The 12,373-nt window shown below is 49.9% G+C and overlaps 1 protein-coding gene across 1 annotated transcript in view; it reads right to left on the bottom strand.

Annotated features, from left to right (window-relative positions):
- LOC311529429 (fer-1-like protein 4) overlaps nt 1-12,373 on the bottom strand; it is a gene marked incomplete at its 5' end in the record, with an annotated part of 104,810 nt that overhangs the window by 48,792 nt on the left and 43,645 nt on the right. Inside the window, 6 exons of the mRNA XM_084645404.1 lie at nt 2,608-2,742; nt 3,651-3,775; nt 4,652-4,835; nt 5,523-5,675; nt 10,130-10,246; nt 11,838-11,925. Of these exons, the coding sequence (XP_084501530.1) occupies nt 2,608-2,742; nt 3,651-3,775; nt 4,652-4,835; nt 5,523-5,675; nt 10,130-10,246; nt 11,838-11,925 (802 nt within the window). The remainder of the gene's footprint in view (nt 1-2,607; nt 2,743-3,650; nt 3,776-4,651; nt 4,836-5,522; nt 5,676-10,129; nt 10,247-11,837; nt 11,926-12,373) is intronic.

Here is a 12,373-nt window from a genome sequence, read left to right as displayed (position 1 = left end):
CCTCTCACTGACAATGCAGCATTGCCTTCCTGCATTTCAACAATCATTGCATGCCCTGTATCTACCAGAGTGAGACTTCAAGTTATTTACAGTATGGGCCTGGTCTCCTTGCTTGTAAATTACCTGTATATCTAGGATGGTCTGTAAATAATAAAACCTGTGACTACTATTGAGAATTAAAGCCGTGTGTGTAAGACAATGCATGCATCTATGTATATGCCTATATACAAAAAATGTTAAATTAAGGGTATTTAAGTTGCAAAGTCCAGCCCTCAAAAGTTAGGAAATGACCAAATTGGCCACTGTAATTCAGTCCCCTTGTGTGTTTGCATTATTATTAGACAGGCTTCTGTTATGTGATAACATGCTGCTTTTTCCACATGCTCCATGTCCTATTCCGAGCACAGCATGGACAGCGTTCAGGAACCTGTTCCGCGTTTCTTTCTATCCTCAGTATTCAGTGTGTGGCCAATTTTACAATTGGGAAACTGATCCAGGAAGACAAAGTGACTTGCCAAGGCCACACAAAGAATCAGTGGCAAAACCAAGACCAGAACTCAGGGCCACATGAAGCCCAGCCCTTTGCTCATTCATTCAACCACACTTCCTTACTGCCAGAGGTGCCGAGCATCCACTGCACCCGACAAGTTGAGCTGCAGCTGTGAATACGCAGCACGTCTGTATATCAAGTGTCTCAAGCTGGACACCCACAAAACGAGGAACACACAGTGGCCACCTGCTACAATTGTGGTGTAGTGACTTTACCAACGTCACACAGAGAGACCGTGGAAAAGACAAGGATGGAATCCAGGTCTCCATTCAACCGCCTTAGCCCCAAGACTAGCCTTTCTTCCTGCAATCCACTGCCTCGTTCCTATACACCTTTCAACTTCTAGTGTGCATGCGGCAAGGCCTACAGACAACAGCCTCCTTTGTTACACACCCCGACTCATCCCCTGAGCACCGTCCATCCTGTGCACTGCAGGACACAAGGGTCCTGTGAAAAAGACAGTAGGTGATCATGTAATGAAAGACCATATCAAAAGGCAGGTTGCCAGTTCTGGCATTTCCTAGCTTTCAAGAGCTGGACTTTGCAACCCTAACAACATTATGTTAATAGTTTTTTGGGACTGTAATATGATTTCATGTGATATTCAGTTCAGTTTATTTTACAAGGCCTGTACATTTTCAGTTTTCACTGTGCTGCTGCACTCGGTAGTGAAGACACATAACTGCGCTGCGTCAAGGAGGTTTTGGCAGCTGGGTGGGGACAGCTGGGCTTTGGCACCAGCGGAGGTAGCTAGGAATGGTGGGAAACGCATATTAGCATGATCATGCTGTGGTTCAGTTTGACAGTCACATTCAGTGTGTTACGAATAGACTGCGACACCTCCACTTGGGTCTGTAAGTGAAAAATAGCCCAGATTCTTGGCTGCACCAAACCAGATGTCAGGGCAGGTCTGCATCATCCGGCCACAGCAGAGGTTAGAGCATGCTCAGAGCTTGTCACAGGGCAGGCTGGGCTTGTAAGGCGTGCTGGGATCAGTCCCACCTGTGTCCAGTGATCCCCCCAAGTGGGGTGCCCATGTGATGGGTTCAGGCTTGGGCCAGGCGACCGGGGATCATGTGATGGTAGCCCAGGGCAGGGCTATGTGTGAGGGGGCCTGTTCTCTCAGAGAGATGGGGAGATCGGGGCTGAGAAGGCCTGGGCCAGGCCTGATACAAGGGTCACTGAGAGCTGGGAAAGAGGCTGTCCCTACCAGCCAGAGGGAGAGGCTTAGCTGCAACTACCTGCAGTGAGCCACAACCTCAAAAACCTTCCAAGGGGATTATGAGCCTGGAGGAACCAAATGGACTGTGGCACCTAGGCTGGGCCTAGTGAGCTGCAGGGAAGGTGGCTGAGAGTCTAGCTCGGAGTTAAACTGCTCTTGTTAGGTTAGTAAAGCAGGCCCCAGATGGGAGAGTAACTTAAAGCACCAGTTGAGGTGATTTGACTAAGGAAGGAGGAAGCTGAGGCAGTTGGGGGGCTGACACTGGGTGTGGTAAGACTGTTACAGACCTGCTCGGACTTCCACCTTTGGGCCTCTGGACCACAGCAAGCCCCTGCCACATCTTCTGTGCACAGGCTGAGCTGGGGCAGTACAGCGGCCTGTCTGGGCACTGACTTAGAACTGTGCCACACAGCGTAATTCGCAGCTTGGCAGGTCTGGTTGCTTTCCAGACTGCAAACCAGAATCCAGCTCAGTGTTTGCATGTGAACCATCCTCTCCTCTACGAGCTCCTCACTTCTCCAGGCTGGCGGCAGCTCGGCTGGCTTCACTCATCACACACACACAGCTCCACTCGTTGGCACCACCAGAGCAGACTGACAACAGGAAGCTTGTCAAAGCCCTCCCCAAAGAGCCACTCCTGGTGTCTCCAACCTCCCTGCAGCTTTGAGCTGCCGGTATAGGTAAGATCTAATCACAGGAGCGGAGGCAGAGCAAATTGGTGCAGTTGTCCATGTGACGTCCTGTATCTGGACAGACCTTCCTTCAGCTTTCCCCAGACTCCTGCACACACTGAGCTTATGGACATAGAGGGACAGGGTCATTCTGTCATACTTACAAATTTATTATGGTCAAAGATACTGATGACAACAACGGGGGTCTCGGTCTTCAAATCCTCTCTCCGCCCATCAATAATCAGCTGATCATATAAAAGTAGCTCATTCCACAATGGGCTCAGGGTTTCCTCCAAGGTCTGTATGGAGAGCGATCAGGATTAATAGAGCTCAGCAGAGTCTCTTGAATTCAGTCAAGTTCATTCTTAAAATGGCCCTTTAAGGAAGCAGTGGGGGGTGGGGGAGGCTGCAGACATCCCTTCCCCAAAGCAGGGCGAGAGGGACTATAGAGCCCACACAAAAACACACACACACACCCCCCTCAGTGCTGTGTGCGCATGGCCAATGCCTTCAAGAGCAGGAGATAAGAGAATTCTGGGGGCTGATCTGGGCATTTGCCAGTCTCCCTCAGATACAACTGTTGTCACCAAAGATTCCTTAAATATTCACACTGCTCAGTGCAGGCCTGGCACGAACAATGAAAGGAAACCGAGATTAACAGTGGACAAGCCACAGATTCACAGGTGGCCTTGTAAATAGCCTGTGGCTAGTAGATAAAGACAGAGTAAGAAGAATGATGTATGATAATCTGCAGCTTTGCTTACTAGCAGCTTGTGGACAGTTCATGACCTGTACAGGGATTGGTTACCAAAATTAGTAACCCAATTACAAAGTGTGATACAATGTAACATGGAATGTGCATGAGTCACTTTGGTTTAGAATATTTATACAATCTGATTGATTTTTGTGTGCTTTGGCAAACCCCTAAACACATCCCCTCAGCACAGGACTGCTATATGCCAATAAAAAACTGTCAGAGACGCGTCCAGATTTGAGCTACTTCCTTGGGAACAGAGTGTGGAAAGTCTCAGAGAAAAATCCCAACACTCAGAGGGCATGAAAATGTCTCCACAGCTGGAGTCAGGTAATTGGACGGTCTCCTCCTGTGATGCCAGCTTCCAACACTGCAAGCAGTAACTGGTTTGGTCCACAGGCGAGTTTCCTGAGGTGAAGGAGATGGGTTGCAGTAGGACCAGAGAGACCTTACCCGGGTGGTCTGGCACTGAGTCGAAAACACCACTCTTGCAAATGGGTCTGAAAGGCCATTGTCGTCAGCAGGCAGGATCCCCCGAGCCTGGTACAAGTGAGCTCGCAGCTGGAAGTAACTGAAGTCTGGCAAGACAAAGCAGAAATCACTGGCTGCTATGAGATCCGAGTAATTATACCCTTGGCACTCTTGGGAGAGAGTTTCCAGGCGGGCCCAGAGGGTGGGGGGGGCCCTAAGAGGCGAGGAGGGCAGACGACAGCACCTTTACAGGTGTCTGCTGAAGTGCTTTGGATCAGTATATCTCAATATAGCTTGGGCTAGGCAGTCCACTTTCGGTTAATTTCTTTGTCCCCAGTGACAACTAGTGTTCTAGAGTCTTTGGGGGGTTAATTTTGGAGTGATTCGCTATGAACATGTGCCCCTCAGAGCTGCATCAGGCCTCAGCAAAGCCAGTGAATTACTGGACAGGTCTTGAGCAGGTTACACACCCTAGAAATCGGGACCCAGCCAGTGACTCTCCAGTAGCTTATGAAGCAACAGTGCCCCTTTCTCACGGGGGGGTCCCTGTGACATTCTGCCAGAACTTTCAACCCTAGAGCCGTGGTTCTCAACCCGCAGCCCGGGGGGCATTTGCAGCCCAATCAGCACACAGCTGTGGCCCATGTGACATCCTCAGGGCCGTAGAGGTAGTATTGGATGCGGACCACAATGGCAAATAGGTTGAGAACCACTGCCCCAGGGACACAGGTTGTCCATGGCAGGCTGAGGTGCCCTGCTCTCTCTGCCCCCCACGCTAGCAGGTCTCTGCCATCTGTACAGAAGGAGACGGCAGCACTCTGAATGCTGCTGTGGCAAACACACATTCCCGTAAGCCAAAAAGGCTCTTGGCGGAGCCCACATCCAGGCGCCCAGGCAGGACTCGCTCAGCTCACTGCTCTCTCATTTGTTTTCAGTTTAGCCACCAGTGGGACTGTAGAGTAACCAGGGCAGTCTGTGCTCACCGTCCCTGCTGAGCCGGCTGGGCGGCATGTGTGCTGGAAGCTGCTCTGTCTGCTGGCCGCTCTCATAGATGGGCTTGAATTCCTCAGGCAGTTCTGCAGTGCTGTTCTTCACATACTTGGTCACCCCCAGCCACATATAGATCTCTAGTTTCGCAAAGATCTCTCCGGTGCGTGACCCTGGGACCTTGGAGTGCAGAAGGTTAGTTTCACTTCCCATCCAGACCCACAGGCATTCAGAGACTATATCGCATGCCGGTGATTAGCAGTGCACCATCACTGTGCCTGCAGCTTTACACGTGGGTCTGAAGGGCAGCTGGGCGGGGATCAAATTTTCTGTTTCTTGGGAAATTCCACAATCTCAAAAAAAATGTTATGTTCCAGAAGGAAACCAAAACTTTCAAAGCTTCACGTGAAACAAAATTTAAAAAAATAATGTGTTTCACAATCAAAATGTTTTGTTTCCATAAAATCAAAATATTTCCTTCCAGTTCTACCTTTTTTATAATATTAAAGAAATTTTGAAATGAAGTGGTTTCTAAACAAAAACCAGAACATTCTGTTCTGCAAATGATGAAATGTTCCCATGTCAAAACATTCCAAATGCTTTGTGCTGGTTTTTTTTTTAAATGAAAACAATCACGCTGTGAGAGGAGAAGTCAAGTAAATCTTTACCCAGTCCAGGAGCTCACTTGTTTGGACCTGGTATAGAAACGAGCAGTATTCTCACTATGCAATTAGACTGTTTGGCTTTTACTAGTCTTACAAATTCTCTCTCAGATACAGAACCAATAATTAGAGCTGGTGAAGGAAGGGAGACGAACATGGAATGAAATAAGCAGGAATATGGTTAGGTTTTTCACATAAACTCTACCTTTAAAAAGACGGTCTGGATCTTTGCACAGTCCTTGCCTTTCTCCTCTTCTACTACAGAGTAGAGGACATTCTGTGCAGGAATTCTTGTGCATGCCACTCGCTTATTATTGCTGAACATCCAGAGTAGGACATCGGGGAGCGTGCACTGGGGCTGGAAGATATAGGCAATGCAGAGTCTCAGAGAGAATGTCCCCATGAGGGAATATAGATGATCCAGTCCTGCTTCCACCAAAGTTAATGGCAAAACTCCCACTCTGCTGAGTGCTTGGCACTTCTGAAAATCAAGTCACTTGCTAGGTGCTTAACTGTGGCTTTAGGGGCCTAACTTTAGGTGACATTTTTTGAAAATCTTGATTACGTAATACATGTTATTTCTCTTAGTAGGTGCAATATACAAGATACAAAGATAATGTTGCTTAGTGAACTTCACTTCTGCATTTCCTGACTTTGACATTTAAAATGTGTATCCTAACTTAGGTTTTTGCATTTAATTTCCTGGCAGTTTTTAAAGGTGACCTGCAAAGATTTTTGCATAGAGTTGTATATTTCTTGCGTTGCTCTTGTTTTTTCATTAAAAATATCTGGAATATCCAACCTTCTCTGTTCTCACTGACAGACTCCTGGGGAGATCAGAGCGGGTGGAGTGAGAGCTTTCTGTGCCCTCAGATGAATGGGGCACTGAATCTTTTCTCCCAAGTGTTTGTGACTGAAGGCGTGTCTATATTAATGTGAGCCAGGGCCAGATGAGCTCTCCTCTGCCATCTAGTGATGAACTGAGGGAAAAGACTTCAGGAGCAGACCATATTTGCACAGACACATCCACTCTACCTAGGTGTTCAGCAGTCAGAGCTGCTTTGCCAACGTGATCAGTTTGGGCTGTTTGGGGTTAAAATGCAGGGGGAGTCCTTATTGTAGGAGCAACAGGCAGAAGAACTGTACTTAGCCTGCCCTGACTGAGGGCATCACCCTAACTTGAGCATCACTTGCTACGCAGGGGCGCCAACTCCAAGTGAAAGTTAGAGGGGGGTGAGAACAGGTGTTCCACACTCTGTTTAAAGCATCTTAGAGACCACTTGAAACATTCTCTCTCCAGTGTTTAAAAATGGAGTTGATCAGACTCAGTTGAGAGGCCCTGTTTCTGTTCAGTGGTCACGACAGCTGACATCACTGATGAGCAGGTCTAGGGGCTGAGCCTGAGACCTGGCGTGGGGCCAGAGCTGCAGTGGAAGGCAAGGCAGAGGCAGCACCAGTGAAATCACGAAGAGCCGGGCTAAGCACTGGAACCTCAGCACATGGCACTAGCGATGCCAGCAAGCAGCAGCAGAGATAACAGCGGCAGTAGTGGACGGAGGCGGAGAGCAGCAAGGACAGCAGCTGCAGCAAGAGGCGTTGTTCAATGGCCCTCCCTTGATGGGTGGGAGACAAACCCACATGAACACGCCCCAGCTGTGTGCAGCGGAGGGAAAGGGGAGTGGCCTGTTAAAGGGACTTTCGTCCATCAGACTTTCATACCGCAAGGTGGCAAACTGAGGCAAAGGACATTGCCCAATGTACTGTGGGGTAGGTGTTTGTTTATGGTTTACGTGCTTTTGAATTATTGTTGCAATGTTTTCCTAAATGAATGTGGGGGGTGTGGGTTGTTATACACAGACTCAGTGCTTGTAAGTGGGGAACTATCGTCTTTCAGAGATGCCGGGGGTGTGGGGGAGGGTAATTTTCCCAGATTTCTGGGTCGGGGCTCGAGCCGGTTCTGTTCTGCAATGTGAAGAGGAACCCCTAGATATTGAATCTGGCCCTTGTTGCTGCTGACACCACCTAGCAGGAAGGTTACATTAAGACAATGTGTTCTGTGCGGTCACTGCAGTGCAAAACTGTACGGGGTAAACGTATGGCACAGGCCCAGAGTGGGGCACCAGGGCAACTATGGAGACAAACAAAGAAGAGAGGTTTTTTTAAACACTAACTAAAAAAACCTCTTTCCCCTCTTAATTGCTCAGGTTCCAGCCTTTTATGGACAGTTCTAACATAAAAACCACAACCTTTTAAAAAAAAAATCTTCCAGGTTTTTTTCACTCCTCAGAGGGAAACACAAGAAGGACACACTAGTTCTTTCCTCCGTGGACACTTTAAAGAAAACCAGACAATTAAAGGGTTGCCTCAGCAGTGTGGTCTATGCACAAACTTGCATGAAACAATGAAAAGTGTGTGAATTAAAACCGATGTAGTTAGTTTGGCGCCAGTTTGTGTGTGGACACTAATTTCAGAATAAAAGCAATTAAAGTTCCCTTTGCTAAATTGACTTTAGCCCCTTTTATTCTGAAATTAGTGTCCACACGCAAACCGGCACAGAAATAATTACATCGGTTTTAAGAAATTAGTCCGTTTGTAGGTTGACAGACAGTGCTTGGTGCTAGCACTTAGATGGCTTTGACAGGTGCTGAAGTTCACATCTCATTGAGGTAAGGAAAGGGGAAAAGTAAATTCCTGCCTTTGTCTCATTGCTGGCTGGGAACAGCTCTCTACTGGCTGGATTAACAGGGCAGCATCTCATTAGTTAACACTGCGAAGAGGCAGACCTTGTCTGTGTTCAAAGCTACATCCATATCACTGAAGGTGCGAATCCAAACCAAGGGAGTTAAACCCATGCAATACCCACCAGGGACACACACAACCCAAATTAATCCTAGTTTATATGAATTTAGTTTAATTCAGTAAAGAATCAATTAAGGCTTACATTGAGGCAGATCTGGTTTTAATCCAATTAAGAATCATAGAATATCAGGGTTGGAAGGGACCTCAGGAGGTCATCTAGTCCAACCCCCTGCTCAAAGCAGGACCAATCCCCAATTAAATCATCCCAGCCAGGGCTTTGTCAAGCCTGACCTTAAAAACTTCTAAGGAAGGAGATTCTACCACCTCCCTAGGTAACGCATTCCAGGGTTTCACCACCCTCCTAGTGAAAAAGTTTTTCCTAATATCCAACCTAAACCTCCCCCACTGCAACTTGAGACCATTACTCCTTGTCCTGTCCTCTTCTACCACTGAGAATAGTCTAGAACCATCCTCTCTTGAACCACCTCTCAGGTAGTTCAAAGCAGCTATCAAATCCTCCCTCATTCTTCTCTTCCGCAGACTAAACAATCCCAGTTCCCTCAGCCTCTCCTCATAGGTCATGTGTTCCAGACCCCTAATCATTTTTGTTGCCCTTCGCTGGACTCTCTCCAATTTATCCACATCCTTCTTGTAGTGTGGGGCCCAAAACTGGACACAGTACTCCAGACGAGGCCTCACCAATGTCAAATAGTGGGGGACGATCACGTCCCGCGATCTGCTCACTATGCCCCTACTTATACAGCCCAAAATGCCACTGGCCTTCTTGGCAACAAGGGCACACTGTTGACTCATATCCAGCTTCACGTCCACTGTCACCCCTAGGTCCTTTTCCGCAGAACTGCTGCCTAGCCATTCGGTCCCTAGTCTGTAGCTGTGCATTGGGTTCTTCCGTCCTAAGTGCAGGACCCTGCACTTATCCTTATTGAACCTCATCAGATTTCTTTTGGCCCAATCCTCCAATTTGTCTAGGTCCCTCTGTATCCTATCCCTGCCCTCCAGCGTATCTACCGCTCCTCCCAGTTTAGTATCATCCGCAAATTTGTAAAGAGTATCCACACTATGTTTTCACCGGTTTAATGAATTAGTTTTGTAAACTGATTAAAACTAAACTGTGAGAAAACTTTGAATATAGAAAGGCCCAAATTTCTGCTACAGAAAAAGAAACAGAATTGTTTTAAATGAAAGCTCTGAATTTGCAGAATGTGCTCAACACGGCTCCTCCGGGGGAGAGACCCTGAGACAGCAGAACTGGAGATTGTCTCCCTGTTCAAGCGCCCTGCTGCCAAATGGCCGGGATTTGACTGTGTGTCAGACCAGGCCAAGCAGGGACAGACAGCAGCAATGTCACATATAGGCCGGGGATCATTAGGTTCTGCTCACAAATCCCAGCAGATCCACTATTTCTCCATCACTTAGAACCATTTATTCTATCATCTTCTATCACATACACCTTGGACAGAGCAGGTTACAGGGCTGCTACAAGCATGTCAGGCTCTTGTGCCAGATACGGATGGGCCACAGAGCTTCCTACCCCCAGAGGTGCACCAGGGATGTGTTCACCTTCAGACACTAATGCACTGCCAGGAATGGCTGTTGCGAGCGTCAATAAGGTCTGTGGCACACAGTGCCACCTGGTGGCTGAGCAGTGTAATACAATCTAACAATACCATCTCTGGGTGAGGGTCCAGCTACTCCTGGGAGCAGGCATGGCCACAGCTGCCTGGGCTCTCGCTGGCACTGACCGCAAGCTCACAGGAGTGTTTACAATCGGAAAAAATAATTCAGAGTAGGGAGGCCACCTGCTTGGCGAGGGAGAGAGTCCAGACCCCACCCTCCCAACTGGGAAAGAGGGAGCCCAGCCCCCGCCCATCCATGCGGGTGTGGAGAAGGAGAGCCTGGTCTCCACTCACGCAGCCAGCGGGGGCCTGGCCCCCCTCGCCTGCCCGCCCAGAAGTGGGGGGTGCCCGGGGTTCCGGCCAGCGCACATTGTACCTCTTTAGCCAGGGAGCGCAGCTTCCCTAGGATTCTCTTTGCATCATTCACTTTCTCCTTCACGTTGGCTCGAGTCAGCCGCCTCCTCACGCGGAGCCCCTGCTTCGCATACAGGATCTGAACACCAAGCACGCCCGTCACACGCCTGCAGCGCGCCTGACGCCCACCGAGGCCAGAGACACCAGCATCCCGAGGCCATGTGGTCACATCGAGGCCTGCCTGAGGAGCTGCGCTCAGCGGGGTGGACCCAAGCCTGGGGTCCATCTCCAGCACAGTTCTCACCGGCCCTACGGCTCCCAGCGGGCAGGGGACAGGAGCAACCACGGAGCAGGGACAGGTCTCCTCGAAACCATCACCACCACCAACTTCCAGCAATTTATCAGCAACACTGAACCTGTCACTGAAACCCAGCCCCACACGGCCCAGCCACACCCCCACACTGAGCCTGTCGCTGAGCCGCACCCAGGAACTGGGCTCCACACGGGCCAGCCACACCCCCCACACTGAGCCTGTCGCTGAGCCGCACCCAGGAACCCAGCCCCACATTGCCCAGCCGAGCTGAGTGGGGCAGGACAGTGTAAAAGCAATGAATATTTGAAAGGCTGTGAGGGCTGCATTTTCACTAGGGTTTGGGGACTCCTGAGGCAGCAGAGCTTGCAGAATGTCAGTATGACAGGCACAGCAGCAGGGGCTGGGGTGGGCAGGGGGAACCCTCCGTGGGCAAGGGGGGAGTGGAATCTCCCTGGGCAGGTGCAAGGTGAGCAAGGGGTTTCTTCATGGACATGCAGGAGGGCAGGATGAGGGCAAGTGTGTGAAGAAGCAGGGGGGCAGTCATGGGGCCCTCACCGCTCACATTCCCCTTGGCATGCTTCCCGAGGCCTTTGCCAGCTGCAGGAGCTGCCCTGGCTCCCCTTTCCAGGGCCTTTCCAGGGGCTGATTCCAGAGCCCTCTGGAATCTGGGCTGGGTCGCACGAGGATACACAGGACCCAGATGTTTACGTGTGTGAGTCACATGGACTAGGATAACATCAGTACGGGGCATAAACCAACCACAGAACAAACTGCCTCTGGGGCTGCTTATTGAAGAACTGCCCCTTGTGGGGAGCCTGACAACTTCCTCTAAAGCATCTGGGGCCAGCCCCTACCCAGGACAGGATCCGTGGGGAGATGGACGCCTGCTCCTATTGAGCGAGTGGGGAGTGACAGGGGCGGTATCCACAGACTCTATTAGCTACTGTCACAGAGAGCCTTTGGCATTAGAACCACCCCACTCTGCAAGGTGGCCACCCTTCAGGGCACAGAGTGAGGCTTAGCAGCTTACTCAGGGATTATCTTGAGTTGGGCAGGTAAAGGGACGGCCTCCTGCAGACAGGCAGTAGCCCAGTTTTACTGACTAAGGTCTCGATCCTGCAAGCTGCTCCAGAAAGCCAAGCCCCATCAGTCTCGAGGGCGCTCCAGGTGGGCAGACCCACACACCTGTGCAGAACTGCACCAAGGATCCAGCTGCAGGAGCAGCAAGAAGGAGGCTGTGGTGATGGGCACATAACAATGGCCATGCAGACACAGTTCCTTCAGATCCAGCAGAACAGGAACTAAACATCTCCCATGATGGCAATTCCACCTTGTCCCCCTCCCCAAACTCCTCTCAGAGCCAGTGACCACCCAAAGCCCCTCCCTCCCTCAACCGCACAGACCCTACCCCACTTACAATATTGTGTGTCAGGGATTTCAGCCGACATCTGTCAAGGTTGTTTGGACGTGTCATTGGTTTTTTCTCCACATTCAGTGAATACTGCCTGTGATTAGAGAGAGCCTTGAGCCAGGACCACGCTCTCCACATCCCTCAGGCAGGGCACGGCTCCAAAAACATGAACCTAATGCATTTCAAGGGAAACCACTAACATTCCCCCTCCCTCTGAACAGCTTTTCCTTCTCCAGCCACCAACAGCCCTTAACAGCATTTGAGTTGTGCATTAAACAGGACCTTGTGAATCCAACCTTCAGTTCTTAAAGACACTGATGATTACCTAGAACTCACCTGGGCTGTATCCTCCATAGTCGGTCACACTAGGTTCCCAACCAGTTAATCTGGAGCTAGGTGTGATCTGATCCCTAGTTCTGGGACATTTCGATACACCTCTAACTGTGACTGAAAAATTATGGGTTTTAGCCTACACCTGTGACTAGGGCAGAACAGGCTGGTCGAGGTCTGGGGAGAGTGTGGTGTCCGGGAACATTCACTGA

Source organism: Lepidochelys olivacea, assembly GCF_965140295.1.
Source record: "Lepidochelys olivacea isolate rLepOli2 genome assembly, chromosome: 13".
NCBI classification, from domain to species: domain Eukaryota; kingdom Metazoa; phylum Chordata; order Testudines; family Cheloniidae; genus Lepidochelys; species Lepidochelys olivacea.
This window is presented reverse-complemented; position numbering and strand designations above follow the sequence as displayed.